The sequence below is a fragment of the Hemitrygon akajei genome, chromosome 27 (assembly GCF_048418815.1).
Source record: "Hemitrygon akajei chromosome 27, sHemAka1.3, whole genome shotgun sequence".
Taxonomy (NCBI): Eukaryota; Metazoa; Chordata; class Chondrichthyes; order Myliobatiformes; family Dasyatidae; genus Hemitrygon; species Hemitrygon akajei.
Genome location: NC_133150.1, coordinates 31,684,023 through 31,709,707, shown reverse-complemented (window position 1 = coordinate 31,709,707; position 25,685 = coordinate 31,684,023). Strand labels below are relative to the sequence as shown.

Here is a 25,685-nt window from a genome sequence, read left to right as displayed (position 1 = left end):
GGCTGTATGCATGGGTGTTCATGTACGTTTGAACGACAGTTGAACTTGAACTTGAACAATGATACAGCTCAGCAGTCATGACCCTCAGAATACTCTGTGTTTTCTTCTCTCCTATCAATGAATTTTCACAGGAATCATTCAACTCATTATTTATGCGGTTGAGTGTTTTTCTAACATACAGATGACAGATATTAGGATATTGTTTAGGTTACATTGCAGAGATTTAAGCAGATCATCTTGGCAGACATACTCAGCTTGGCATGCTAATGTAGTGTTTAGTATAACGCTCTACAGCACCAGAGATTGACAATCGACGTTCAGTTCCCACCACTGGCAGTAAGAAGTCCGCACATTCCCCCCCACATTCCAAAGACATACAGGTCAGTATGCCCCCAGCACGTCATGGAACTGTGTTGGTCTTTGACGAAAATGACGCGTTTTACTGTATGTTCCAATGTGCATGTGACAAAGCTAATCTATAATCTTTCAGATGTGAGCCAAAACCCTCTTTGGTCTCTCAGCTGGATGAGTAAAGTAACGCAGTCCCATTCAAAGAACAGAGGTACTGTCTGGATAATCACCCACTGGACATCATTACCGTCTGATCATGAACACACTTCTGTTTGTTGCATCTTGCTGTGGTCTAAATTGCTGATATTCCTTTGTATATAGTACCGTGCAAAAGCGTTAGGCACGGGTGTATAGCTAGGGTGCCTAAGACTTTTGTACAGAACTGTATTTGTCAACATGGAGCAGACAGCAAGTTCATAAGTCTGGTGGGAGCAAAGGATGTTGGGAATGGTGAGGGTGGATTGCTGTTGGAGGAGGGGGTGTGGGACAGGTTGCCGAGGAGTACTAATGGCGAGGGATGGCGTGAGTGCAGACACACCTAACCCCGAGATACCAGGCAAGGTCATTTGATTCCAAACGATTGGTTTATTGATCATTACAGAATGTCCTTTGGTGCTTCCCACTCTCTTCCCCTTTTCCCAACCATGATTCCTCTCTCTCTCTGCCTCCTTCCCACTCCCAGTCCACAATAGAGACCCACATCAAAATCAGGTTTACCATTATTCACATATGTCATAAAATTTGCTTTTTTTCCCAGCAGCATTACTATGCAATACATGAAATTACTACTGTACTGTACTAAAACCTTAGGTACCCTAGATATATATATATATATATATATATATATATATATATATATATATATATATATATATATATATGTGACTTTTGCATGGTACTGTATGTTATAGTAAATAAAATTCAAAAGTAGTTCATTAGCTTGTAAGATGTCCTGAGTTGATAAATTGGAGGTTGTTATTTGTTGTTGATCTTTACAATTCATGAAAATTCTGAGGATGTTCTACTTGATGCAGAGTCACCACGGTCTTGTGAAAGGAAAGTCAAGTACTGGTGTTCAGAATCCGAATTAGGGTCATCAGCACTGATATATATGATCAAATCTGCTGTTTTTGTGGCCACAGTGCAGTGCAAGACATAAATGGATACTCTAAGTTGCTATAAAATATAAAATAAACAATGCAAAAGAGGAATTCTGAGGTTGTGTTCGTGGACCATTCAGAAATCTGATGGCAGCGTGGAAGAGGCTGTTCCTAAAATGTTATGTGTGTGGCTTCATGCTCCTGTATCTTCTACCTGATGGCAGTAATGGAAGAGGGCACGTCTTTGAAGGTGAGAATTCTTAATTACTGATGCTGCCTTTTTGAGGCACCACCTTTGGAAGATGTCATTGATGGTGGGGAGGCTTATCCCTGCTGTGGAAGATAGCTGAGTCTACAACCCTCTGCAGCCTCTTTCCATTCTGGGCATTGGAGCCTCCATATCAGGTGGTGATGCAACCAATCAGAAGGCTCTCCACAATACATCTGTAGAAATTTGCTAGTCAAAGGTGACAAGGATGTGATGCTGAGGCTTTATAAGCCACTGGTGAGACCTCACTTTGAGTATTGTGAACAGGTTTGGGCCCCTCATCTCAGAAAAGATGTGCTGGCATTGGTGAGGGTCCAGAGATGGTTCACAAGGATGATTCCAGGAATTCTAGGGTTATCATATGAGGAACATTTGATGGCTCTGGGTCTGTACTCACTGGAATTCAGAAGGATGATGGGGGATCTCATTGAAACCTTTCGAATGTTGAAAGGCCTAGACAGAGTAGATGTGGAAAGGATGTTTCCCATGGTGGTAGAGTCTTGGACAAGAGGTTACAGCCTCAGGATAGAGGGGCACCCATTCAAAACCGAGATGTGGAGAAATTTCTTTAGCCAAAGGGTGGTGAATTTGTGGAATTTGTTGCCACATGCAGCTGTGGAGACCAGGTAGTTGGGTGTATTTAAGGCAGAGATTGATAGGTTCTTGATTGGACATGGCATCAAAGGTTATGGGGAGAAGGCCAGGAGCTGGGGTTGAGGAGCTGATAGAAAAAAGGATCAGCCATGATTGAATGATGGTGCAGACTCAATGGGCCAGATGGCCTAATTCTGCTCCTATGTCTTATGATCTATTCTAAATGTTCTCAAACTCATAATAAAGCATAGCCACAGTCATGCGTTGGTCATGATCGTATCAATATGTTGGGGCCAGGTTAGATGTTTATGCCCAGGAACTTGAAGCTGGTCGCCCTTTCTATTGCTGACCCCTCAATGAGGACTGGTGTGCGTTCTCCTGAATCTGTCTTCTTTGAAGGTGGAACATAATGTTGTGGGTCAAGTGAACATGCTAAGATATTTGAAAGAGCACAGCATCAAAAGTTGGGAAAATGGGAAAAGGTGAAATTGTCCATTTTGGCATAAAAATGAGGTAGAACGTAACAAAGCTTATGATCTCTGTGGTGAGCGATTGCACTGCACTGAGGTGCTGAGGAAGTTGGGTATATGCTTTGTAAAAGATTAACATTCAGGAGCACAACGTAAATAAGAAAGGTACCAGAAAGTTACTTCTTTTGCTAGGGGAAGTGAACATAAACATAGAGAGGTTGTGTTTCAGTTATACTGTATATGGAATTGATAAGTTCACATTTTAAGCACTGTACAAAGTCGGCCTCCTTATTTAATTGGTGGGGGGGGGGGGTGTCAATACACTGGAAAAGGTTCAGGGAAGGTTTCCCAGACTTGGGTCTGGAGATAGCGAGCTGCCTGCTGAGGAAAGGTTAGACTTTTATCTCTCGGAATTCAGAGGTGTGAGAGGGGTCTAGATTAAAACATACGATTCTTAAGAGAGCGGATGTGCAAAGGATGTACCAGGATCAAGATTCAACTCTATTCGCCATATATATTTACGTGTGTTAGGAATTTGCTGTGGTGAGTTAGTCGGGGTGCAACTTGCAACAAAACAACAGCATTCAACAATTATAAAGAATAAGGAATTATATATACGCTAATAAAGTGAAAGGTTAAGGGATGGATATGAAGTATAATGCACGTACATGAATAAATGCCAGCATGTATTTACATTGTAAGAACATTATAAACCTGTGGTTTAAAGTGTCCACAGTGCAGTGACGGGGGTAATAGATAGAGGTGTGTGTGGAAAGGGAGAAAAATGGTTGATTATTTTGGCCGAGACCCAGGTCCTAATGAAGGGTCTCGGCCCGAAATATGACTGTTTATTCCTCTCCATAGATGCAACCTGATCTGCTGAGTTCCTTCAGCATTTTGCGTGTGTTATTCTGGATTTCCAGCATCTGCAGAATATATAGTGTTTACAATTGTTGAATGCTGATTTTTTTTTGGTTGCTCGTCGCGCCCTGACTACCACACGCCACACCGAATCCTTAATGCATGTTAACGCATATGGCGAGTAAAGTTGATCTGTGATCTTTGATTCTCGATGTGAGTTGTCTTCTCTCGGAAAGGATTGATTCTGTTGGCTGCACTTTGCTAAAACGGGCGTAGAGTGGCACTGTGGCCCAGCGCATGAAGTTCCGGGGAGTCCCTCAGCGAAGACAACATCAGCAACAGCCGCGTAGCCCAACCCTACTCCCTCCGGTTCACCCTCTCTCTAACCACAGATCACACATCACACAACAGCTCCAAGGTCAGCATCTGAAGGAGCTTATTTCCTCCGGTAAACAGTACAGACATACAAACTGTGAAACCAACATCGGCCCCCTACCTACAGCATCTCGCCGCGCAGGGGAAACTCGCTCAAATTCCAACCACTGATCGTCCGTAAGAGAAGTTGGACTCACTCGCCCTCCTGTTCGTACGATTTCCTATTTTCTTCCGGAGATTTAAGTCAAGACTTTTAGAGAGGCGACGCCGCTGTGAAATATTGAAAGTTGGAAGAAATTATATTCCGGAAAGCATCCCTTCCAAAATTCTGCGCTTGGCGAGGTTGGGGGCGAATATCCCCCGCTTGCTGAGAGGAGCGGAGTCAGAGGAAGCGGCATTGCCAGCGCCCGTCTCAGACTCACCCAGAATGATCGGGGCTGCCGGGAGGACTTGAATGGACGGAGGTCGGCCGGTGGTTCAGACCCGCACAACAGGTAAGTGAGAGGAGACTGGGGGAAGACGCTACCCGAGGCTCTGTGTCCTTTGGGAACTTTAAATGACATTCAACACCCATTGCAGTGTGCTGCGATAATTAATTCCATTTTATGTCTTCGGATTCTGCCGATGGAAACGGGGGAGAAGGTCAGCGCTAGCAAATGTCCAGCCCATGAACAATTGGATTTTTCCACTTCACGCTATGCAACTAGCGGGAACTGGTGAATCTTAGTTGGAGGTTCATTCTCGGCGGCTCTGTAACACGTTTTCTAAGGGAAGCTTTAAAATAGGAGTAATTTGTGGACCGACTTTCACTTTGAAGTTCGCTCTAGTATTCGCTGTGCGATACCGTTAAGCCCTGTGTGTGTTTGCACGTATAATCAGTGTAGTAGCCACCAGCTCCACGGTTCATCACGTACTTCCAACCGCTCTACGAGGGGAAAAAATAGAATTTCCTTTAAGTTTACTAGGAATACGTTTTTAGCCACAAAGTTTGTCCTATTTTTTTTAAAAAAAGGTCGGTCAGCATTCGTCCCCTTGTTCCTGTGCGGGCCCGGTGAGAGAGCTTTTCAATGGGCCCCACCTTCCTGGCCTCCTCTTCCTTCAAAGCCAAGCAGGCATCTCCATCATTCAATTATCTTTTTGAGAGTTACCATTGAATCTGCCTCTGGCGCTCTTTCAGGCTATGGTTAGAAACAGTTCATCCCTGTCAACAGCCCTTGAAATATTGAAGTTTTCCTTTAACCTTTTCTGCAATCAGGAGAATAGATGAAGTCTTGTATAATATCCGACCTGTTCTTACAATAGACCCAAACATAAAGATGCTTGAAGTGGTAATGAAACTAAATTAGCTCTATTTCTGACTGCATTAGGGTCTGTTTAACAATCCTAAATGTTTCTGCTTGTTATTGCTAAAGGTACAAATGTAAGACCATGGGACATAGGAACAGAATTAGGCCATTTGGCTCAGGGAGTCTGCTCCACCATTCCATGATGGCTGATTTCTTATCCCTCTGGACTCTATTCTCCTGCTTTCTCTCCTGCCTTGATGCCCTGACTAATCAAGAACCTATCAACCTCTGCTTCAAATAGACCCAATGACTTGGCCACTGCAACTCTGTGGCAATGAATTCCACAGATCCACTGTGCTCTGGCTAAAAGAAGTTAATGGAGTGCATTTTGGAGGCAGAGTAGGACATGCTGACACTACTGTCCACTTGTAGAGACACAGGAGGATGTTGATACTGGAATCTAGAGCACCAAACAAGAAGCTGGAGGAACTCAGTGGGTGGCAGCATGTGGGCGAAAATATTGCTTGTCCATTTCTTGTTAGAGCTGCCGTCTGAGACATGGAGCTTCTCCAGCATTTTGTTTGTGGCACCTATACAGGAGCTTAATGTTACCAACCAGGGAGGAAGTTCAACTCATCTATATCCTGCTTGTCAACATGGGGGGTGGCCTTGTCTTTCACTCCTTCCCTCTTTCATGTCTCCATCCCTCTTTCACCCCTTCCTCTTTTCTTTCTATTTCACCCTTTTCCCTCACTTCCTCCCTTCTTTCTCTTTTCTACTTTCTCTCCCCCCCACTTTTCCTGAAATTCTTCTTGCTCTCACCCTCCCCACTCCCGCATATTTGTTTTTTGCACTACTGGTAAAAAGCTTTGGAGGTGTTTGAATAAGAATGAGGTTAAAGAGTCCATGAAACTTCTAAACTGGCCAATCAAAATGATATATCTATAGTTCCATGAAGTCTTTGCAGGTGAATTGTCATTGCCCACTCATTCATGGCCACACTTCATGAGTTACCTAACTATACATAAGGATTAAATAAGACATACAAGCAGAATTAGAGCATTCTTCCCTTGACTCAGCCATTCAGTCTCAATCCCTTTCTTCTGCCTTCTCTCTTTAACCCTTAATCCTTATACCAATCAAGAACCCATCAATCTTTGCTTTAGATGCACCCAATGGCTTAGATGTCCACTGTGACTTCAGATTTCCCGCATCTACAGGTTTTTGCTCTTCAAGATCGTTGCGTGGTCCAACAATTTTTCCTCCAACAGATTAACATTAGATTATAAAATAAGATCAGCTTTATTTGTCACATTACATCAAATCATCAAAACGTGCAGTGATGTGGGTAGCTTGCGTAAACGACCAAACTGTCCGAGGATGTGCTGGGGGCTGCCCGCAAATATTGCTAGACTTTTGGCTCCAGTATACCATGCCCACAACTTACTAGCCCGTACGTCTTTGGAATGTGGGAGGAAAATGGGGCACCTGCAGGAAACACACGTGGTCACAGGGAGAATGTACAAGCTGCTTGCAGTCAATGTCGGGAATTGAACCCATATTGCTGGCACTGTAAAACACAATGCTAATCGCTATGCTATCATGTAGTCACAATTTGGTTTCATTTTCTGAAGGCAGCCTTCCACCAAACATATTGTTAGCAGCAGAATAACACTGCATTGGACAGTCAGGTTAGGCAGCGGCATGGACACCAAGAGAATACTCCATTTGGGAAGATAATTGAATCTGTACTCCATTTAATATTTGCTCTGTTTATGAGAGGATAAAAAGTAAGTGGTGTAGCTCTACCCTGGATGCATTTTACACATGCTTTACTTGGCCCAAGTTCTAATCAGCAGTATCTATCTATACGAAATAAGGCAATTTTGTAAACAGATGGTAAAACCCTACAGTTGTGAAAGAAATGATTTCACCTACCATATCTCCACTGAATTTGTAATTCAATTTTCTCAGGAATTTATAGATCCAAATACTGTTCAAAATATATCACAATCCTTCTCAGATTACAACCATTATTGAGAAACTTTGGATTAATTTCTCATTTGAAACCTTTTAACTTCCAGCATGTGGTTGAAAACCTTGTGAACTGCTGTCCCGGGGTGGTTTTGGGAACAGAGGTCGTTTAGCCATTCTTTCTCCTTAGTGAATTTTGTTCAGGTTCTCGTGCTTTGGAAGTGCAATGTAAGAATTTTCATGAGGAATAATGTCTTGTTCCATCAGAATGAGCGGCATGAGAGTCATGCTAAAGAAGAGACATTCCAGACTGTTGTGGAAATAGACTGACTGGGAGACACATTTGATGGACTGAATAATCTTTTTATAAGTGTATGTTTTTATTTATTCATAGGATGTTGATAGCTGAAGCATTTAAAGTCAACCATGTTGATTAGTCTGCAGTTGCATATAGTCCAGAACACATCCTTTCCTAAAGACATTTTCGGTTGTCATAGAATCATAGCTCACTACAGCACAGAAACAGCCCTTTGGCCCATCTGGTCTGTGCCAAGCTGTCAATCTCTTTAGTTCCACAAACCAGGTCCCTTCTTACCCCTCCCACCTATATACCATCCAAACTTTTCTTAAATGGTGTAATTAAATCCACATCCACTGGCAGCTCATTCTACACTCATACCACCTTCTGAGTGAAGAAATTCTCCCTCAGGTTCCCTTAAATATTTCACCTTTCACCCTTGACCTATGATCTCTAGTTCTAGTCTTGCCCAAATTGAGTGGAAAAAGCCTGATTGCATTTACCCTTTCTATCCCCCTCATCATTTTATATGCCTCTATCAAATCTCCCTTCATTCTCCTACTCTCCAGTTGTCTCATAGCTATGTACTGAGATGAGGTTTGTTATTGCTGGTGTTAGTTTTAATTTCAGTTTAATTACTTGAATTTAACTTCATCTGCCATGGTAGGAGTTAAAGTCATGACTCCAGATTAATGGTCAGGAGATCAGGTTTCTATTCCATGAGGGTCCTATAGCCCTATTGCCAGTTTAAAAATATTACCAGATGAGTGCTGGGCCAATTAGGAACCAAAATAGCCACCTATTGGGAAAGGTTGTAGGTATGGCTGGGGGCTAAATCTTGCAGTGTCATTTCTGAAGACGACTTTGCCATATCTGCAAAGGACATGAGAAGTGAGCTACCAGAGGAATTCCAAATCAGTAAGACTGGTTACTAAAAAGGCTGATATAGCGATACAATACCCAGTTCTTCACCAACCTGTCATTAACACTAAAGAGTCAAGATAGGCTCAAAGAGGAATGTTTATTTTCCTCAGAGAAAAGCTGGATTCAATGTGGAGGAGCAAGCAGATATCTGCAGCTTGTAAGTATCTGGCATGCTACAGCATGGGCTCTGAGAACCTTTCCAACATGCTTTGGCAGATGAGAAATGTTGGGAACTGGTAGATACCAAATAGCGGAATAAAAGTGAGTATGAGAGCAAGCAGTTACATACCTATATGTGTTACTTAGTGCAGTGTTTGGCTTCAACCAGTGAATTGAACGGCTGTGGTAAAAAGTTTTTCAGGGTCTTTGCATAGAAGACCTAAGATTTAGGAGCAGAATTAGGCAAGTCGCTTATGGCTAATTTATTATCCCTTTCAACCCCATTCTCCTACCTTCAGGTATCCTTTAATACTTTTACTAATCAATCTTCACTTTAATGATTTGGCCACCACAGCTGTCTGTGGCAATGAATTCCACAGATTCACCACCTCTGGCTAAAGAAATTCCTCTGTTCCAAAGGACTTATTCTGAGGTTGAGCTCTCTTGTCCTAGACTCTCCCACTAATGGAAACATCCTCTCCGCTTTCGCTCTATCCAAGTCTTTCAATATTTAAAAGGTTTGAATGTATCCCTCCCCCTCCCCATTCTTCTAAACTCCAGTGAGTACAGGCCCAGAGCCATCAAACACTCCCCACACACGAACCCTTTCATTCTGGGATCACTGTTGTGACCCTGCTCTATATCCTCTCCAATGCCAGCATGTTAGATAAGTGGCCACAGACTGATCACAAATGCAGTCTGACCCAATGCCTTGTAGAGCCACAGCATTAAGTCCTCAAGCCCTTTGATGTCTATGTACTGAGTGAGGGCAGGAGAACTTTCCAATGGTTCCTGTTTTAACTATAAAACTTTGGCACACAATGTAATGAAAGAAATTGTACCCTAACCAGGAAGCTGCTTAGCAGAGTAAATTGGCAGAGAGATCCAATGGTTTAGTCAATATATTAAAATAATAACTCACATTTGGCTGAGGCAAGGATTCTTACTATGATTTGAACTCCCTTTGATCTGTTAATTGCTGGAAGTGCAAATTGATAATGGACCATTTGGGAAACCTGAAAATATTAAGACTAAAGGCCAGTTTACTTTCCCAATGAAATTTAAGGTTTGACAAAAATAGAATTAGGAATAATGGAAGAGAAAGTAAAGTGAACTGGACATGATACAAAGAAAAAGGTGAAAGAAAAATCGAATTAAGAGAAATTGGGGAAAAAGCCATGAATGGAAAGTAGGAAAGAAAATGGAACCCTGAAAATTTGAATAACATGACCAATGTGATTTAATAATATTTTTGTAACTGAAGGATTGCTTTTCCATTGTTTCTGTTGTGCTGCCTCAAGTGTGGAGAGGTTGAGCGATATTGTAGGATCAAAAACGTCATTATAAATGTACAATTTTGATTCCAACATTTCTGATCAGGTTAATTGGTAATTAATGTGCTGGTGCAGTAAATTTGTGGAACTCAAGGGAGGGTTTAGGATCAGCTGCTTTTTCAGGAGGCTAGTAGTGAGGAAGTGTAAATTATCTAGAAATGGTTATGGGATTATCAGTATTTCTGCCTCAGCATGATCAAGTTGCTGGATGATTTACAGGTTAATAATAACATTGAATACTCCCTTATTCTGATCATGAAAACTAGGCATTGCACGGGTTTGAAGTTCATTTCTGCTTTGAAAGAGATTTTATGAAATTGTGTGAGTCTCAGCTGTAAAACACATCTTTCTGTTACCATTTGCTTCTTGCATTCCATTGTTTTTGGGAACAGGGCTCGTACTCGAGGAGAATCACAAACCCGTTTCCGTGCTATAATGTCCATGGGGAGAAAAGGTCAAAGATAAGTCAGCAGTCAGAGGACCTGCTGAAAATCTGTCCTTCAAAAGGGATAAAACAGGCTCACAGCCCTTGTCTCCCTTATAAACCTGACCTGTATTTTCATAGCAGACAAAGCTGTCAATCAAATCCACAAATCCCAACAGACCCAAAAACGTGCATCACATAAAATATTTACTCGACAGTTTTTGTTCAATCAGAACTGAAAACTAGCTTGTTCAACTACCTACTAAAGCTATTACTAAAGTAAATAAAGTTCATCAAATCTTAATGTTCAAGGTAGAAACATCATGTTCCCTTTAAATAATGGCAGATCTGCAATTAGTTTCTGCTGGAGTTGATGCGCATCATGTCCGTCATGGGCACCAGCCTCCCCAGCCACGGGGACATCTTCCAAAGGCGAGCATCCATCATTAAGGGCCCTCATCTCCCATGGTGTGCCCTCTCCTCATTGCTACCATCATGGAGGAGGTACTGAAGCCAGAACATCTTCTAATCCTCCACCCTCCGATTTCTGAATGGATAATGAACACTACCGCACTAGTTTTACTCTCTATATTCAATAGTTCCATTTAATATCAGAGAGATGTATAGAATATACATCCTGAAATCCTTTTTCTTCACAGACACGAAAGCAGAAGAGTGCCCAAAAATGAATGACAGTAAAAACATTGGAACCCCAAAGCCCCCTTCCCTTCCCTTGCACAAGCAGCAGCAAAGCAAAGACTTCCCCCACCACCACCCACTTCCGCAAAAAAGCATCAGCACCTTCAGAAGTTTGATTTATTTATATATATTTATTAATGTAATTTATATATTTTAATGTATTGTGCTATAATACTGCTACAAAGCAACAAATTTTATGACATATGTCTGTGATATTAAGCCTGATTCTGCCACACAAGCCTTCTCTTAATTAATGTTCTGCACTCCCGTCAGGGTAACTCCCTACAACATCCTACTTCCCTAACTTTATTGCCCTAAATACCTCTTTTACTAATCTGGCTGAAGACGTTTTGTTTTGATTTCCTTATTGGATTTTTTCTACCAATACTGTAGAGTTATGGACTAGTTTTGAAATCTGCCGCAGCAGAAACATGCCCCGGGTTTTCTCTTCTCTACCCCCTTCAGAATTACACCCAGTGGCCACATTATTCGTTACCTCCTGTACCTAATAGAGTGGCTGCTGACTGTACGTTCATGCTCTTTCGCTGCTGCAGGACGCTCACTTCAAGGTTCAAGATGTTGTGCATTCAGAGATGCTCTTCTGCACACCACCGTTGTAACGCATGGTTATTTGAGTTACTGCTACCTTCCTGTCAGTTTGAACCAGTCTGGCCATTCTCCTCTGACTTCTCTCCTTAACAAGATGTTTTTATCCACAGAACCACCAGTTTTTTTTGCATCATTCTCTGTAAACTTTAGAGACTGTTGTGCAAGAATATCCCAGGAGATCAGCAGTTTCTGAGATTCCCCTATCACCCTGTCTGACATCAACAATCATTTCACAGTCAAAGTCACTTAGGACGCATTTCCCCCCCATTCTGATCTTAGGTCTGAACAGCAACGGAACCTCTTTACCATGACTGCATGCTTTTACGAATTCAGTACCTGCCACAGGATTGGCTGAATAGATATTTGCATTGATGAGCAGATGTTCCTAATAAAGTGGTCGCTGATTGTATGCTCATGGTCTTCTGCTGCTGTGGCACATCCACTTCGAGGTTGGACACGTTGTGCACTCAGAGACATCCTGCACACTGCTGTTGTAATGCATGGTTATCTGAGTTGCTATCACCTTCCTGTCAGCTTGAACCAGTCTGGCTAATCTTCTCTGACCTCTCCCACTATCAAGATGCTTTTGCCTACAGAACTGCACCTCAATGGATGTATTTTTTTTTGTTTATTGCACCATTCTCAGTAAACTCTAGATACTGTTGTGTGTGAAAATCACAGGGAATCTGCAGTGACTTGAGATACTCAGATCACCCCATCTGGCACCAACAATCCTTTCACGATCAAAGTCATCGAGATCATGTTTCCATCCTGTTCTGATGTTTGGTCTGAACAACAACTGACTGTGTCTGCATGCTGTTATGGATTGAGTTGCTGTCACACGATTGGGTGATTAGATATTTGCATTAAGGGGAGCAGGAGTTCAGGTGTACCTAATAAAGTGGCCACTAAATGTATAATGGAAAGAAAGAGCTTCAGACTGTTTATTCTGACCCAATGTTATAATCCCTCAATTCTGGTATCATATTAATGCTCGTTTTATTTGACAAAAATCATTCTCGGTTGTTTATTAATATTGCTGGCTTGATAAAGCATAATTTATGTTCCTGTATCTAGCAGAAAGCAATAATAGCTAATGTGCTCAGGAAATAATCCAATAAATAATCCAACAGAGAGGAAAATGCTCTGTTCTTATCTCAATTTCCCCAGCACGGTCTGTACAGTGAGCTTCCAATCATAGGACAGATATTAGCACCACAGAAGTGATTCATTCCACTGAAATATCTGATGAGACAGTGTTTTTATCTGGAGTGGGGTGTGAACCTTCTGATAGTTAAGGCAAGACTAATGTCACCAAGTCATAAGCGGCATTGGGAAATATAGGAGTTAATGCATCAGAAGTTGTTTAAGGAATACTAACTGGACTAACGTCTATATGGGTGACAAAAGAGAATTCAGACAGTGGAGTCGGAAGCATAAACAAACTGCTGGAGGAATTCAAGGAGCACCTATGCAGGCAACGTGGTTATCATTTCAAGTTTATTTTTATTTATTCAGAAATATAGCAGATTACAGGCCTCTGTGGCCCAACAGACCCATACCACCCACTTATACCCATATCAGAATCAGAATCAGACTTTAATCGCCAAGTACCTATGCACATACAAGGAATTTACTTCCGGCAGATGTTGTCTCTCTGCTCATAACAATAATAATGATAAATATAAATGAAAATATAGATTATACATACAGGTAGTGCAATCCAAGTAATAGTTAGCCGACAGTTAGCCGACAGTTAACCGGCAGTTAACTGTTCAGCAAAGTGACCGCAGTAGGGAAAAAACTTCTCCAGTGCCTATTAGTCTTAGTCTGAAGGGATCTGAAGCGCCTACCAGACGGAAGCAGATCAAACAGTCCGTGCGCAGGATGGGAGGAGTCCTTTATGATGTTCCCCGCCCTCTTCTTCAACCTGGAAGAGTACAGGTCCACAATAGAGGGCAGGGAGGCTCCAATGATGCGCTCGGCAGTCCTCACTGTGCGCTGTAGTCTGGTTCTATCCTGCTTGGTGGCGGCTCCAAACCACACAATGATGGAGGTGCACAGGACAGACTCAATGACTGCAGTGTAGAACTGCAGCAGCAATTCCTGAGGCAGACCGTATTTCCTCAAGAGCCGCAGGAAATACATCCGCTGCTGGGCCTTCTTCAGGATGGAGCTGATGTTCTGCTCCCACATCAGATCCTGAGAGATGGTGGTTCCCAGGAACCTGAAATTCTCCACGGTGGACACAGGGCTGCTGAGGACTGTGAGGGGAGATATAGCGGAGGGATGTCTCCTGAAATCCACTGTCATCTGCTGATTAATCTGCTGATACATTCGTCTATAGAATGTGGGAGGAAACATGAGCGCTTGGAGGAATCCCACGCCAGTCACGGGAATAGCGCGAAAGCTTTTGCAGTCAGCGGTGGGAATGGACTCGGGTCAGTGTGGTTCTGTGATAGCATTGTGCTATCTTCTACACTACCTTGCTGCCCCACAGTATCAGGATATGCAGAGTCTCGACCCGAAACCTCGACCATCTCTTCGAATCCACAGATGCTGCTTGACCCACTGAGTGATTCCTGCTGTTTTTTTAATGATATCGACTGGGTGGGTTGTGTTTGTACTCACACAATATATTGCGAGGGAGCTTCGTAGAAACACAAGATCCTAATGGACTTAACGTGGTGGATGTGGAGAGGATGTTTCCACTTGCAGAATAATCTTAAGCTAAGGGCTGTTGTTTAAAAATAAGAGGTCACCCATTTAAGGCAGGTTCAGAGATGGGAAAATCTTCTTTCTGAAGATCCTGAATATTTGAAACTTTTCCCCAAAAGCAATGAAAATGGTCCTTGAATATTTCTGAGATATATACGGTAGGTATTTGATAAGCAAGATTAGTCTGGGTAGGAGGAAGTGTAATAAAGAGGTTACACGCAATCTGATTAAATGGCAGAAGAGACTTAAGGGGGAACGTAGCATATTCTGTCTCCTAATTTGCATGTAGATGTATTTGTACGCGGAGCAGAGAAAGCAAAGTAGCCAATCAGAACCTCAATCAAATAAATCACGGTGGCAAAGCCCTGTAGCTCATCTACCTGTCTCGATTTTGTAACCCGTAATGCAAATGCCGAAGGGCTATTGAGGTAGTGAACTTTTCTTATGGACCCGTGGTATTGCTGCCACTGTTAGCTTCTACTTCACTTAAGAGCTGCTTTAAACTACTTACTACGGCAGGTGACGCAACACCTCTTCATTGATTTATTGAGATACAGTGCTGAATGGGCCCTTCGAACCACACCACCCAGCAATCCTCCAATTTAATCCTAGCCTAATCATGGGACAATTTACAATGACCAATTAACCTACCAACCAGTACATCTTTGGACTGTGAGAGGAAACTGGAGCACCTGGAGGAAACCCACACAGTCACAGGGAGAATGTACCCTTGCACAAATTTATTAAATTATGTGACTTGCAGGCAGCAGCGAGAATTGAGCCTGGGTCACTTGTACTGTAAAGCCTTGTACTAATCACTACACTACCAGCAAGTACTGGAAAACTAAGTAGAAGCAATATAATAGAACCACCAGTAGCAACAGTGCCTTTGGTAAGATCCGAGTACAATTCCTGCTGCTGTCTGTAAGGGGTCTGTACGTTCTCCCCGACCTCACGTTGATTTCCTGTGGGTTCTCTGGTTTCGTCCCACATTCCAAAGACGTATGAGTTAGGGTCAGTAAGTTGTGGGCGCTGGAAGCACGGTGGCTTTGCGGGCTGCCCCCCCCCCCCCCCCGCGGCTCATGTTCGGAGTGTTGGTCCTTGACATATTTCACTGTTTCAATTTTTAGATGTACATATGACAAACAAAGCTCGTCTTTATCTTTATCTAAAAGCAGATGGTTATAGACAGGGAAATCGGCTTGATTGAAGTTTAAAAAGCTAGTAAGGTTGAATTGCCTTGATGTGGTGTAGCATCCATCCAACAAGTTTAAAAATATTTTTTGCCTGAACACAACAGGTTGATTAGTTATTACACTGCTTGCCATTTCAGTGTGACTGTCACCTTTTAAATCTGAATGGTTTTGTACATGCTAAACTAAAGAACAGGTAAAAGACTTTTTTATTCATTCATCAGCTGTGCCAGTATTAATTGTCCATCCATATTTGTCTCTTGAGCTGAGTGACTTGCGAAGGCCATTAAAAATTAACCACATCTGTGGATCCAAAGCCACATGTGGACTAGATTGGATAAGGATGACAGATTTCCATCCCCAACAAATATTTATGGACCAGATGGGGTTTTTGATACAAGTTAGAATGATTCCAGCTGCTGGTATAAGATTTTCATTACAAATTTATTAAATGATGTGACTTTAAATTCTCTGACTGGGGTTACAAACACTTGTTTCTTGATCAAGTGTCCAGGTCTCTGGATAGTAGTCCATTAGCTTAACGCTCTGCTACCATACTCCTATTAATAAGCCGCAAATTTTAAAAAAATGTCAATTAGATCATCAATAATTCATGACTCCAGCCTCCTGTTCAAACTTATTTTTCCTCCCCAAACATCCTTGGCCTCCTCACTATTCCCTGAAAATCTCTTGATTTTGAACGTGTCTCTGTAAACCATTACCTCGGGCATTATTTCCTCCTCTTTTTAACTGCAGCACAATCAGCCGATCACCCTAATAAATCCCAGGATGGTTGAATTCAGGTTACATTTCAAAGAATAGAATAAATCTTTTTGACATCAGGTATTATATTTTGCAGGCTTTTGTCTCATTATTTGAGTGAGTCTATTTGTTCCTGGTACTATGTGCACTGTATTTTGTGTTATTATTCTCAACTGAGTTATTTTTTTTGTAAAATGATCTGCAAAGAAGGAGAGCTTACACCCATCAGACCCATGGTGGCTCTTTCAGAGAGCTTTGCAATTAAACGTGCCATTGTTCTTTCCTCAATAGTGCTAGAAGTGTTTGTACTTATGCAGCCATTTCTCTTTGGAAAGTTATTATTAAATCTGCTTCCACAGCCCTTTAAGGGATGCGTCGCAGATGAGAACAAGACACAGTATTAGAAAAAGAAAAGTTCTCCCTGATTCTTTTGTCAATTGTCTGAACATAATTAGTTTTCTTTGTATGATTGCATAAAATCCTTGTGCTAGTTTCTAAACCAAGCCTTTGTGAATTTTGATGTTTAGAATTCATTTAATCAAAACTGAAAACCCATTTTATCCCTTTCAATTTTTGCACTTTTATGTAGGTAATTTTGACATTAACAGGTAAGAGTGAGTTGGCAGTCTGCTTTAAATCTATCCTGTATCTTTTTTCCACACACACGCACCATATGTCATATCTCAAATTACTCATATAATATTACCCAAAATATTATTTCTTGAATTTGAATTTGAATAAATCAATACTACCTCCCAGTGGAGCCCGGACCACTCGTTCGCCAGCACATTGCTTCGGCAGTTTAATTTTAAATTCGTTCCCATTTCAAGTTCAGTCTATGGTCTCTAGTTCCACTGCTCTGGACAAGGTGAAACAGCTCATCATGGTCAGCATATTATCTAGTCACTTTGAAGTCTCGAGCACCAGCCGGATCGGAACTCAACCCTTTATTTTCCAATGAGAACCTGCACAATTTACATAATGGTTTTGCAATAATCCAATCTCTTTCCACGCTCCTTTCAAATAACTGCAGATTTTCTTCAGATGTAATCCGGTGGCCATAGCTTCACTCAGCCAGAAGACGGAGATTAAGGAGGTAAGCAATTTGATGGACTAAGGGCCAGGAAATGGCAGATTAGACTGAAAAATGGAGAATGTTAGTTCTGAGTGAGTGAGTGTTTATGTAAGGATTTATATAGAACGCTGTGTTTGAAGCTTGATTGTGACTTTTCTTCAGTTTAGTGGCATGTTTTGAGTGGTGGAAAGATGTTAGTGGCATTTTGTCCAGGATATTACTAGTTTGAATAGCTGAAACTCTCACTATCAAGGAAACAAAGAAGTTCAGTGATTAAGATTATGAGCTGAAGGAAGCTGGAGATAAGTGTACCAAAGCCACAGGAGTGTTTCCATGAGAGAAAAATTGTTGAAGAATTATTGTTTCTAAGAGAACGGTTTGCCATCAGAGAATGATTGTGTACCAAAGAAAGATTGTTCATGAGGCATTGACTGTCAGGGAACAATTTATTCTGACTCCCAGGCAGCCATGGCATCGAAGAGAACAGTTGTCTACCCAAAATTATCTATCAAAGAATAACTGTCATTAGGGAATGATTATCCATCAGGGAATGGTTGCCCATTAGAGACTGAATGATGGTCAAAAACTAACGTAGAATGAGTTACAATTATAAAACACTATTAATGAACACTGGTCTACTATAGATTGAATTACTTTCAGAAAACGGTTAGCAAATCGCACAGCGATGCACCAATGGAGAATGGATGATTTAGAATACTTTCTTGGAGAATATTATAGAATGACTGTTTATCAGAAAGCAATTGTCTATTGGAAGTGACACATCTGAGTTTGATTTACTATTTGAACTGTTGACTATTAGAGGTCAATTTTTCATCATGGGTCGATTGTTTAAAAGAGATGGATTAACTAATGGAAAAGGTATGTCATCAGAGAAAGATTGTTTAATGGAAATTGTCTAACCCAGATCAGATGAATGTTTAAAATTGTGTACCGGGGAACAATTGAGTGTCAGAAATAGTCTATTGGAGAGCAGTTGTCTTTTACAGTCAATCAGATGATTGTCCAACAGAGAACAATTCCCTGTCAGCAAATGATTTATTGTCAAAGACGCATTGTCTACCTCTGTAAAAGTGCTCTACCAGGTAACAAAACATGTTCGTGCACCTAGCCCTACCAAACACGAATACCAAAAGCAGTGATTGGTGCAGTCAACCTTCTGAAAATAGAAGAAGGAATAGATTTCAGGATGATTTTGCTAACTAGAATTTCTTAATACCAAGTTTTTCTAAAGTGATCATTTTTAATACAGTATATAAGACAGTAAATGAAAGGGTGGCTTTTGGATATTGTCATGCAGTCAATGGAGATGGGTAGTAAATTTTCTTCACTTGGTATTCCTTTGACGAGGCCTGTAAATTATTTTTTTTTGTGCAGTGTGTGCTTTGCAGGCTCTTGTCATGCTATTTGAATGAGTCTGTTTGTTCCTGCTATTGTGTGTATTTGTTTTATGTTATTTTCCTCAACTGAATTATATTTTTTTACAAAATAATCTGCAAAGAAAGAGAGCATTCTCCCATTATACCTATGGAGGCTCTTTGAGAGAGCTATCCAATTAAACTCTCCATTGTATTTTCCCCAATGGTGCTGGAAATATTTGTACTTGTACAAACATTTCCTTTCCAAATGTTAGTAAATCTGCTATCACTGCTCTTTCAGGGAGTTCATCTCAGATTAAAACAAGACACAGCATTAAGGAAAGTTCTCCCTTGACTCTTACATTAAATGCCTGAACATAATTATTTTTCATTGTATGATTGCACAAAATCCTTGTGGTCAAGCTGACAGAAACAATTCAGCCGCAATTATGTCGGTGTACCAACTGGAAATCCAACAGAATGCTTGCCAGTTAAGCACCTTTCCAAAGATGCAATTACTAATCCCAACCTCGTAGCTGCAATTGCATTAGAAGGAAATGATCATTTGCATGAAACAGTTAAATCTGCCCTAGAAAGTTCTTAAAGTGGAAGATTTCCCAGAAGTTCTACTTTAGCAGTCTCCCACAAGCAACATGAACAAAGACATATTGTACAGAGCAATTCATCCGACCATTAGTACTTGCAAAAGCTATCCCAATTGTTCCCTGTTTTCACAGTCCTTACATTTTCTCCTTTCAAATTTTTTTTCCCTCTATCTTCTCATACAATCATAAAATCTTACGTTGATGATGGATGCAGGAGGTAATTATCTGGCCCATTCTGTCCCTGCTGGACAGAGTGGTACTTGTCAGACAGATTACATGTCTCAGCTCTTGATGCCTTACTGGAAATTAATTATCACCCAGATATATTTTAAAGTGACAAAAGCTTTTGCTTCCACCATTCTTTTCAGGCAAAGTTCCAGACCAGCACTAGTTTATTGTAGAAAATATTTTCCCACTACTCTAAACAATTTGTCTATCAATCTGTGACCTCCTTATTACTGACTTCCCTGGTTAGGGAAATAATGCTTGCCTGTTGACTGTATCTAGATCTCTCTGAATGTTACTCTTGATTCTGATACCATCACATTTCCATGTAGAACATTCACAATCGAATAACAGATCCTTCTTCTCTCTGGCTCTTTTGGCAATTCCATCAAACAGAGTTGTGGATGAAAGAAAAAGTCTAGGTATCACTGCAAAAGTACATTGGTAACTTTCCAGTAGCTATGGGATGAATGCATGAAGCGAATAAATGAAACCAATGGGAAAGGCAGGAGATAGGCAAAAAGTTAGTACAAGCAGAATGGGCCATATGGCCTCCTTCATTTATATATTTCAGTGCTTTAAAAATTTTCTGAAATTGATGGTTCAGCCTTTCAAAGTTCAAAGTAAATTTATTATCAAAGTACATATATGTCACCATATAGAACCCTGTGATTCATTTTCTGGCAGGCATACTCAATAAATCCAATAACCATAATAGAATCAATGAAGAACTGTACCAACAGGATGGACGATCAGTGTGAAAGGACAATAAACTGTGCAAATATGAAAAGAAAGAAAGAGGAAAAAAAATAAATAAATGTGCAATAAATTTCGAGAACATGAGATGAAGAGCCCTTGAAAGTGAGTCCATGGTTCGTGGGAACAGTTCAGTGATGGGGCAAGTGAAGTTGAGCGATGTTACCCCTCTGATTCAAGAGCCTGGTGGTTGAAGGGTAATAACTCTTCCTAAACCTGGTCATGTGAGACCTAAAGCTTCTGATGGCAGCAGCAAGAAGAGAACATGACCTGGGTGGTTGGAGGCCCTGATGTTGGATGCTACTTTCCTGTGACAATGCTTCATGTAGAGGTGCTCAATGGTGGGGAGCACTTTACTTGTGATGGACTGGGTCATATCCACTACTTAGTGAAGAATTTTCTGTTCAAGGTGATTGGTGTTCCCATACCAGGCAGTGATGTACTCTCCACCACACATCTATCGAAGTCTGTCAAAGTTTTAGATGTCATGCCGAGTTTTAGCAAACTTATAAGGAAGTAGAGGTACTGTCATGCTTTCTTCGCAATTGGACTTATGTGTTGGGCCTGGGACAAGTCCTTTGAAATGTTAACACTGAGGAATAAACTCTTCTTGGGCATCCAGATGGATACAGGCATCAACTTTAACCAAAATTTTGATGGCAAACTCTGGCATCTTCATCAGGGATGATGCCTGGGCATGCCTAGTCAGGTGGTATTTATACCCCATCGTCCGTCCCTCCTGATTGATTAGTCCTCATCAATTCAGAGTTTTGCTGTCCCACCTTATTTACAATTGAATTTCTGCTCTTTCCTAGAGTGAGACCTTTGTCTTCAATAAAATTCTTTTTCTCTAGTTTAATTTCAAAGGGTTCCTTTACCAGGCGGTCCCAAAAGCCATTGGCATGGCACAGTAGTGTTGTGTTGTCAAAGTCAATCATAAGGCCATTGTAAATGAAATGTTCTGCTCCCACCAATTTCTCCGGGTAATCCAAACGGATACACCTCCTGTGCTCCCTGATGCAGGTTTCCACCAATCGTCCCATCTGGCTGATATATTGCCGCTCTGCATTCACAGGGAATCCTGTATCCATCAGCCATTCAGAATCCCAGGCCATCTTTGACCTGCATCAGCTGTGACTTGAACTTCCTTACGGACTTGTGGATCATATTAATCGGGTATTTTTACAGGATCCTGGCGCTCCTTCCAGAAACTGTGGAAGCAGAGGGAAGGCAAGCGGTAGCGACGGGTTCCTTCTCGTTGTTAGGTTTCCTGGATTTTCTGTCTTCCCTATGTTTCCACGGTGGAAACCTGCATCAGGGAGCACTGGAGGTGAATCCGTATGAGTCACGTGGAGGGATCGGCAGTAGCAGCACGTTGCATTCACAATGGCCGTTGGATTGACTTTGGCTCAAAACTATTGAGCCACGCAATTGGTTTTGGGATCGCTTGGTGAAGGAAGCCATTGAATAAAACTAGAGGAAAATAATTTTAACAAGGACGAAGGTCTTGCTCTAAGTGAAAACTGGGATTCGATTGTAAACAAAGTATGGCAGTGGAAACCTGATTGGATGAGGACTAACCAATCAAGAGGGATGGACAACGGGGTATAAATACCTCCGAACTAGTCATGCCCAGACATCATCCCTGATGGAGATGTCAGAGTTTGTCATTGAAATGTTGGTTAAAATCGATACCTGCACCCAGCTGGAAGCCAAGAAGAGTTTATTTGTCATATATGCTGGGAAAACACTAGATCAGTTTTCACGACATTGAGGAAATTATAGTTGTTGACCCTCTCCACCTCCTATTCTGCTAATGAGGACTGGCTCATGGACCTCTGGTTTCCTCCTCCTGAAGTCAATAATCAGCTCCGTGGTCTTGCTGATATTGAGTATTATTGTGGCAACACTCAGCCAGATTTTCAATCTGCCTCCATTATGCTGATTTGTTAGCACCGTTGATTTGGTTTATGGCAGTGGTGTTGTCAGCAGTGGAGCCACAGAGTCGTAAGTGTAAATTGAGGCCACAATACGGTCTCAAAACTCTGTACCAGGTATTAGATGTTCAAATAAAGTTTATCTCCCTTGCACAAATGAAATTGCTAAATACTCATTACTCCTTTCCTAGTCAAAATAAAATGGTCTTTTTTTTTAGTCTGTGAAGACCAACAAGCTAACATTGGGACTGTTGTACCTGCATTACTAGGTGAAGTTAATGGGGTATGAGTTACTCACAGTGTTTGAGTGGACAGATTGCCAAGTTAGCAAATAGTTATGCAGAGGGTCAAAATCCTGCCCATTAGTTCATGGTCCCCACACATTTTCTTGAACCTCAACCATGTGTAATTCATCCCAAGGCATGTCACCAGCAGCCGACAAAAAGCACTGATGAGGTAAAAAGGATGCAAACTGGAGAGTAGTGTAAAACGATTTTTACTTTGAATCTAACCTAGGCTCTACTTGCCCTGCGGGGGCTCGTTGAGATAAAGTTGTTGGAATTTATTCCTCATTTAATCCAGGTCATATCTGTTTTGGAAATGTTTGCAGCAGTGATGAGGATAGAGCTTTATCTCTATCAATGTTTCAAAGTTTACTTGATTCAGAAATGTTTGACAGGTGAGTATATAAGGTCAGGTGGAGGGGTGGAGATACGTCTCTAGCAAAGGAGGAGTAAGGTGCTCCTTTGCTCCGCTAGCTTGCGGGTCACCCTTGGCCAAGGTGTAGCAGCCGCTGAGCTTCCCGATCAGGGTCACGTGAATGGTGGATGGTCGTGTTAACAGCTGTTGCATATCACAGGTCCTGTTCACTGACGCCAGGCAGACAATCTCTGAAGAGTATTGATAATGGCTGGGCTCATCCTCGTGAAGACACTGCCCAGAAGAAGGCGATGGCAAACCGCTTCAGTAGAAAAAAATTGGCAAGAACGATCAGATCATGATTGCTGTCACATGACACGGCATGTTATGATGACGATAAGTACATAAGGAACTTCAATTTCTATCCACTTAATCTATCTACCTGCCTTGGAAGGAGGTTTGCTGTGCATCTAACCTGTACTGCATTCACCCATCTATGTTGAAGTGCAGTGTGGAAGAAGATTTAATCTGAACCTAACCTACCAGTAAAAGAGTATAAATGGATTTTTACTCTATATTTAACCTGTGCCATTCTGACACAGAAGTGACTAGCACTTATTGATATAGTTGAGTATTAATAACACCATCAATTTGGTGTTATATTGTTAACCCACAGCACTATTTATCCACTGTGTGGACAAGTACAAAAGACCCTGCAGCTCTATTCAAAAAAGACGAGGGTGTTTCAGTTTGCTTCGATCAACATTACAATGAAATGTGGGGCATTCATCTAATCGTTTTCTGTGAGACGTTTGTAGTTTTGCCTTCAGCAATAACTTTAATGCTCCCAAATATTTTTGCTGAGTCACTTTTCAGAGTGCTTTGTCCTTTCTGTCTGCGCCGGACTCCTGCCCCTCCATTCTGGATGCTAGTTGTTAATTTTTCCTGATAATCCCTGTCCAGGACTGTATTCCTTGGGTCGCAGAAGACTGTGGGGTATCTTTTATATGTTGTAATATCTACCCCAGTCAGGTAATGGCCAGATTGCAAATACTGAAGTGCTTTAGAAATGTTGTGGCCATCGAAAAATATCACTTCAGCATTCAGAGGCAGGTTTGTCGTTCAAGGAAGGTGAACTACAAAATCTGAGAGGCTTGCAATGCTCAAGAGCGACAATTAAGTTTTACAAAATAGGTGCAGGAAGAATTGAATTGACTTTATTTCTAACATCCTTTGCATGCATGAGTAAAATCTTTGCGTTACGTCTCCGTCTGAATGTACAATGAGCAAATTATAGTCATTTGTAACAAATAGTCAATATAGTTTATAAGTACAATTGTGTCAGCGTGAACTAAGCAGTCTGATGGCCTGGTGGAAGAAGCTGTCTGTTGGTCCTGGCATTAATGCTGCGGAACCAATTCCCTGTGGTAGCAGCTGCAACAGTTTGTGGTTGGGGTGAGATGGGTCACTAATGATCCTCCAATGATCCTTCGGGCCCTTTTTACGCACCTGTCACTGTAAATGACCTGAGTAGTGGGAAGTTCACATCTACAGATATGCTGGGCTCTCCGCACTCCTCTCTGCACAGTCCTGCAATTGAGAAAAGTACAGTTTCCATACCAGACAATGATATGGCTAGTCAGGATGCTTTGAGTTCTGTCCTTAGGATTTGGGGACTCATGCCGAACTTTTTCAACCATCTGAGGTGAAAGAGGCGCTGTTGTGGTTTTTTCCACCATACAGCCGGTATGTACAGGCCAAGTGAGGTCCTCAGTGATGTGGATACCAAGGAACTCTCAACCCCAGATCCCTCGATGTCAATAGGGGTTAGCCTGTCTCTGTTCCTCCTGTAGTCCACAACCAGCTCCTTGGTTTTTGTGACATCGAAGGAGAGGTTGTTTTCTTGACACCACAATGAGTAGGTTGCCTCGTTATTATTTGATATCAGGCCAATCAATGTAGTACCATCTGAAAATTTAATTAGACTGGAGCTGTGGGTGATGACACAGACATGGGTGTACAGAGAGTAAAGGAGGGGGCTTAGGGCACAGTCCTGGGGGGCTCCTGTGTTGAGGGTCGGAGGTTTTTGTCAAGCCTGGAGGGAATTATGGTGTTGAATCCAAGAACGGCATTCTCACATAAGCAACCCTCTTCTCTAGGTGTGTAAGGATGGTGTGTAGAGCTGTGACTATCGTGTCATCTGTCGATCGGTTGTGTTGGTAGGTGAATTGTAGGGGGTCCAGTGTGGGTGGTAGCAAGCTACAGATTTAGTCCTTGACCAGCCTCTCAAAGCATTTGCTTATTATTGAGGTGAGTTTGACAGGACAACAATCGTTCAGACATGTTACCTTGGTCTTTTTGGGTACAGGGACAATAGTGGATGTTTTCAAGCAGGAGGGCACTCTACACTTGGAGAGGGAGGGATTAAAAATGTCAGCAAACACACCAGCCAGTAGTGCTGTACACACTCTGGGTAATCTCCCTGGGATGCCGTCCAGTCCCGCAGCCTTGAGCTGTCCACTCATTGGAAACACCTGCGTACTTCAGCCTCAGAAATGACCGAGGTGCAGGTCGCATCGGCAGCTCTCCTCGGGGGCTCAGTGTTGGCAATATCGAACCGAGTGTACAAAAGATTTAGCTCATCTGGAAGAGAGGCAGAGATGTTAACAGCGC

At 41.8% G+C, this 25,685-nt stretch overlaps 1 protein-coding gene across 7 annotated transcripts in view; it reads left to right on the top strand.

Moving 5' to 3' along the window:
- The first annotated feature begins 3,919 nt into the window (after window positions 1–3,919).
- LOC140717229 (chemokine-like protein TAFA-2) overlaps window positions 3,920–25,685 on the top strand; it is a 100,492-nt gene continuing 78,726 nt past the window's right edge. Inside the window, exons 1-2 of one of the 7 annotated variants that reach the window (XM_073030567.1) lie at window positions 3,945–4,513; window positions 17,444–17,495. Coding sequence is in view for 1 of the 7 variants with exons in the window: in XM_073030570.1 (XP_072886671.1) it covers window positions 4,474–4,513 (40 nt within the window). In the remaining 6 variants the exon portion in view is untranslated. Of the gene's footprint in view, window positions 4,514–17,432; window positions 17,496–25,685 lie in introns of all 7 variants that reach the window. The other 6 variants (XM_073030566.1, XM_073030570.1, XM_073030568.1 and 3 more) reach the window with 6 other exon arrangements.